The sequence below is a fragment of the Arachis ipaensis genome, chromosome B04 (assembly GCF_000816755.2).
Source record: "Arachis ipaensis cultivar K30076 chromosome B04, Araip1.1, whole genome shotgun sequence".
Taxonomy (NCBI): Eukaryota; Viridiplantae; Streptophyta; class Magnoliopsida; order Fabales; family Fabaceae; genus Arachis; species Arachis ipaensis.
The window spans coordinates 26,767,025-26,773,481 of NC_029788.2; the positions used below are offsets into that span (position 1 = coordinate 26,767,025).

General features: G+C 33.4%; 1 protein-coding gene across 1 annotated transcript; it reads right to left on the reverse strand.

The window, feature by feature from the left end:
• LOC107636283 (serine/arginine-rich SC35-like splicing factor SCL28) lies at positions 1,170 to 1,676 on the reverse strand. Its single transcript, XM_016339804.1, has one exon. It carries the CDS (start codon positions 1,674 to 1,676, stop codon positions 1,170 to 1,172), a length of 507 nt encoding a protein of 168 aa, XP_016195290.1.

A 6,457-nucleotide genomic window follows, 5' to 3' on the forward strand; every position in this document is an offset into this window, starting at 1 on the left:
CTGCCTCCCCCACCCCCCAGGTTTATGCCGAGTCCAACCCCTCTGTGGCCTTCCCCGTCGATCGCCTCCTGCCTTCCAGCGACTGGGGATTCTCCAAGTGCGCCGCGTCTTTCTCCCGTGCTGGCCAGATCTGGAGAATCGCGACCCGCTTCCCCCACAGGTGTCCGACTCGAGTAATCCCCCACAGGCCGCTGACCCGTATCTGTTTGCTCCTGGAGTGCTAGGACCAACATTTCCTGCCTGCCCCCATGCTGTCTTTTATTGTATATGGCCCAAGTTTTTCCTAAGTATGCCTTTTTTGGTGTTGCATTTGTGGACTCCCTTCTCAGCCCAACTAGGTCACAAGTTACTGTTTTTTCCGAACCTTCCTCATAGAGAATAACGGCTCTTCCCCCCAAATCATGCATACCATGATTATCATTAGTTAATGCTTGATACGTTCCGATTTCCCCGCGATTATGATACGCACAGCCATTACTCCATTCATTCAAAATTGAGTCTGTAATTACAATTCTGCCCTTGTCTTCTTCCTCACCCCGTGGTACCATCATCAACCGCTCTGCTCATGCAACGACCCTGCTTCAAACTTCTGCATAATATCCACACCGGCGCTGTTAATGTTGCTACCGGAGTTCCCTTGTACACTTGTCTTCTCATCCTCAAATCTTCCGATGCAAAGCAGATTATACACCTCATGTCCAACCTCCTTCACCAGAACATCAAAGCCTCCCGTACCAACTGTGACGTGAACCCATTCTTGAATCACATCCATTACACAAGTGTCAATCTGAACACGACCTACAGTGAAAGAGCTACATATCCGTTTCTCTGGCACACCCAACGACTTCATCCCATTGGCCTCCTATCGTTCTAAAAGTGTTAACTGACCAAGCGTGCAATAGGACCCCAAAGCATTCCAACCACACCCTTTGAGTTTCACTATGTTCCGACTCCTCCCATCGCCACACTCTATGGAACAACTGTAAGAGACTATTCATGTTAAAGGTGTAAGCGTCGTCAGCATGCCAAACACTGTCAAAAGTCAAAAGTACTTTGTATGCGCCCATCTCCCGCACCTGAACAGCATTAGGCACATTCTTCGCGATCATTTTCTTTAAAGAAGCAAAGTTAATGGCTTTGGTCGTGCCCCCGACGAGGCTCCTCTGCAGTCATTCCAAATTCTCTGTTGCCACTACTACTTTCACTTTCTTTGTCCAGCCATTTCCATGCGGGTCTTTATCGATTTCCTGCTTCCGTACCTCATTTTCAGGTGCTTCAGGATCATTCTGGGCATCTTTCCTACGTGGTTGCCATGTAACAATTTGTCGCTTGTCCCCCTCCGCACGTCTATTACTTAATGTTGCTGCTCCTGACATTCTTCTGTATTTAGTCTCTTCCACAAACACTATCTTCCCTCTCAGTCTCTGATGATTCATTTCCGCAATAGCCTTCAGTGCCCCTCCTTTCGTTGTGTATCGCACGACAGCAATCATGTACATATTTTTACTTTTTTGTTTCCGTGATAAATATATATCATTGATGCGTCCCGTCCAGATGAACAATTGGAATAATTCTCTCTTGGATATGTCATGCGGCAGATTACTCACAAAAACAGAGAATGATTCATTCTCCCCGCTGATACTCTTCTCGATTCCAAACCCTTGGATCCTTGTCATGTTCCCTACGCCTACCCCTCCCTGTGTTTTCCACCCCCTCTCTCTCTCTCTCATTCTCTCTTTTTTTTTCTCATGGCCTATTCCTTAGTAATTCAATTTCTCTTTACTTCGTCAATTGCCAATTGTAACACCAATATTTTTTTTATATATAAAAAAATTAGTCACATTAATTCTTATTTATTGTCAAATAGATCATATGTGTTAATGAGGTGGCAGTTGAAAAATATGAACCTCAAGCAATTTTTACTCTCTTTTTTCTCTTTAATTTCTTTTATCGATATAAATTTTTTGAGAATTTTTTTTATCATTTTAGTATTTTAAAGTTACTTTTTTATCCATATATAGTATTTTAATATTTTATCCATTTAAGATGAGTTCATTTTTTATTCTAAAAAGGGTAATTTTAGAATTTGATAATGACAATCATATCTCATGCATAAAAATATTATTTGATGAATGAAAAAAAATAAATTTTAAATATTAACAATATAACAATAATTGGAAGCATTAGCAAATAATTTTCACAAAAGAAAAATAAATTTTAATGGAAGAAGAGTGTTGCAAATTCAAAGTTTTTACTCGTTACAAAATTTAGAATATAGGCAATGATAAGATTAAAATTCAAGATTTAGTAAAATCAGTTTTAGGACTTTAAAATCATATTAGAATAATAAAACTAATTTTATTTTTTAAGTTAAAAATATTTTAAATTAAGTTTAAAATAATTTTAAATCATCAAATTCAAATTGATTTGAGAAAAACTCAATTATATTTTAAAACACGTTTTAAAGTTATTTTTTAAAGATTACGATTGATAGGTTTGAATTAAATCAATTTCAAACCGTCAAAATTTGAAAAACTAATTTTGTTTTAGAAGTTTATTTGAAAAAATATCTATTTTTTCCTTCTTAGTCATATGCCAATCAATTCTAACTCCATAACGGTTTAGGACTCTATAAATAGAGATTATTGGAGTGTTGTTTAAAAAGTTTACATCGTCATAAACTTATTCTATCAAATTGATTTCAATTCTTCAGTTGTATAAGTGTTTCTTATTAGAACATGAGAGATAAAATATTTTTATCGATAGAACTTCCTTTGTAATCGTAAATTCTTTTTAGAAAAATTAGATTCTAATCCTTTGTATATCACATTGTAAAATAAAGAGTTTTGAAGCACTTTCAAGTGTTATGGAATTGTGTTTGCTTTAAGGTTTTCTTAGACCATATATCTCTTGAACACTAAGGAAAGGTTGTGTCATTTTGGAATTGTTAATCACGATGAGAACATGTGTGTGTTATGTAATCAGAATGTTGAATATATTCTCACTTGTTTTTTGGCTGTGAATTTACTTGGCAGGTGTGGTGTGTTTAGCTATCTGAATTTGGTACACAATAGTCCGTCCCGGATACTTTGAAGGAACATTTTTAAAGTTGGACAGAAGCTACAACTAGAAAAGAGGAGCGCAAGAAGTGGTTCATAAGCTTCTTTGCCATTGTTTGGAACATCTGGTTAGAAAGGAACAGGAAATTGTTTCAGAATAAAGATAAAGGTGCTGAAGAAATTATTAACATGACATTTCTTAGTTACAAAGAGTGGAGGTAGGAATATCCTTTTTGTTGTTGATAGCAATATCGGAAATAACATTGGGATAAATATTTACTTTGAGATGTTGCTAGGTGACTTTAACAGGTGGTGTTTTGTTTTGGTTATTTTTTTTGTTTTTGTTTCATGTTTGTGTTGAGCTCTGTTGTTTAAAAAAAAAAGACCAAATATCTTTAATAAGGTTGAGAGACTTGTTACACAAAATAATATGATGTCCAATAACAAAAGATTGAACATAGATAAAATGATTGTATTGAACCACAATAAAATCAAAGTTTGCAATATCATTTTGTTAAACTCTTTAAATTTCATTGCAAATAATATTTCAAAGTGGTATGAAATATCTATTTTTTTATATGTGTTTGGAGTATGTTTGCAAGTCTTTCAAAAATATTAGTACAAGTTTATTTTTGACTTGTTTGAGTGAGCTTCTAAAAAAATATCTTTTTTAGTTATCTTATTTTTAAGAAAAAATGTAGCTTCTCAAAAAAAGATATTTTTTAATTTTTTAGTACTTCTACAGTTTATTTTTATTACCAGAAATTTACCAAACATACTAAAAATAAAAAAGATATTTTTTTACTGAATTTTTTTATATCAACTTAATGGCACCCAAACAAACATTTTATATATTTAATTTAACAAATGGGCTACACATCCATGTTATTTTCCATCTAAGTTGGCCCAACACTAAAAAAATCTAATTTCATTAAATGAGCGAGTATTACACGCGCCAAAATTTTCCAAAACATTAACATTCATTTGCGCCTTGAATATGAAATAACATTCATTCTTCTCCCTCGAAACCATTGCTGGAGTTCAAATCTCTCTCAAAATCTCTCAAAGCTCGTTCGTATTCTTTGTGGAAACTGCTTTTACTGAAGAATCGCGAGAAGATTTCGAAATGAAGAAGAAAAACAAACAAAAACAAGAACAGAGACTGCGAAAGGTATGAGAAAAATTACTGTTCATTTAAAATCTCGCAATCTCGCATTTCTCCTAGTTGGATTTAAGGTTTAGTTGGATTGAGTTGCTTCGTTTAGTAGATCGACTTATTCTGATTCCATTTTTTTTTTTTGCGTAACTAGGGCATACGAATGGAAATGTGTTGTTATTTTCTTTCTATTATATATAGTTCGATTCATTAGAGTTAGTGATTTAGATTCACTTGACTGTTAGTGTGTTCAGTTGAGTTCTTTTACATGCATAAATATTTTTCTTTCTGATTGAATGTTTATAACGTTTTACTCAAAACATGAATGGAGATTAGTTCATTGGAGTTACTGCTTTAGATTCACTTGATTGTTAAGTGTTCAGTTGAGTTCTTTTGCATGCAGAAATATTTTTCTTATTGATTGAATGTTTATCACGTTTTATTCAAAACATGAATGGAGTTCGGTTCATTAGAGTTGCTGATTTTGATTCACCATATTGTTATGAGTTCAGTTGAGTTCTTTTGCATGCAGAAATATTTTTCTTACTGATTGAATGTTTAACACATTTTATTCAAACATGATGGGAGTTCAGTTCATTGGAGTTGGTGATTTTGATTCACTTGATTAAAATATGCATGCTTGTGCTTGTCGATGTATTGAGTGAAATATTGACCAAATTTTTTTGTCCCTACAATAAAAATGAAAAAGATGATGGTGACAAAAAAGTAGAAGCCGCACTATAACTTAAGAATCTATACACATTAAATATATTTATCACCTTTTATTCAAATAAACTCTATTTTGTATTATAAATATATCATAACATACTATTTCAAAGCCTTGAAGAAAACTCACGATCTCAGATGCCAGATAAAAGCAATAGCGTAGATGTTCAAGAATATGAGTCAACAAAAGAAAGATATTATCGAAGAAATGGGATTCGGTGTATTGGCACATATACCGGAAAAGAATGTCTCTCACAATACTTCTTTAATGTATATATGTGAATATTAATGTAAATATTATTGAAAATCTAATGTTAATGCATATATCTGTTGGAACAGTCTGGTTGCTATTTTTTTCTAGGTTAAAGTGAATGGATTCAGAATATTTATCAAACATTAAAAGCCCAAAAACATAAATGAACCGAAATTAATAGACCAGATGAACCAAAAAAGTGCATATATCACTATTGCAAAAAGCTAATTTGAAAAAAATATTTGTAACAGTATTCAGTTTCAGAAATAGCTAAACTCTTTGACATAACAGAATAAAGTGACTATTCAATAAATAAAGAAGTGACTATTCAATAAAAAATTTCAGAAAGCTAATTTCAAAAAAAAAAAACGTGACTATTCAATAAAGAATAACATCAATAAGAAATTAATCCTCCTATAATTTCAATGAACCAAAAATTACTCATATATGAATGGAAATTTATGTTAATAAAAACTGAAACTCCTATAATCCACTCTGGGATAATTCATATCATGTGCATCGTAAAGGCTACAGCTTGACTGAATCACTGATCCACCATCTAAAAGGTTCAACTGCAAAAGACAAAATAAATCATATATTATCAAAATGCACAAACGAAAAATGGGCAAGTTTGGAATAATTTTTGTAGAACTTTCTAACTTCTTCTAATGTTTTGAAAATCATACCAACCTTTGGGACAAATTGTTCATCTACAACACACCTGGTCTGCATAATAAACTGAACACATTATTAAAATAAAATCATTGTATAGTACTAAATAAACGGAACATTGTCCATTACATAAATTCAAATTCGAACAACTGTTTGCATAATTAACCGAACACATTATTAAAGTAAAACAATTGTATAGTACTAAATGAACGGAATATTTTTCATTACATAAATTCAAATTTGAACATTGTATATATATAATCAAATTCGAAACACCTGCATCTAGAATTCAAAGAGTGCATTCCATTCAATTCAATTCAGTTCAATCCAAATCAGAACATCTGTAACACCCTATCATACAGAGTCTTATGCTTACTCCTTCCTCAAATTCCAAGGGCTTCCGCCTCTGATCGGCGTAACTCTTTTGGCGACTCTGCGCCGTAAGCATCCTGTCTCAGATTTTCTTGACTTGTTCAGTGGTTTCAGCTATCATTTCTGGCCCCAACAAGCCTTTCTCTCCAGCTTCATACCAACATAGTGGAGATTGACATTTCCTCCCATACAATGCCTCATACGGAGCCATTCCGATGC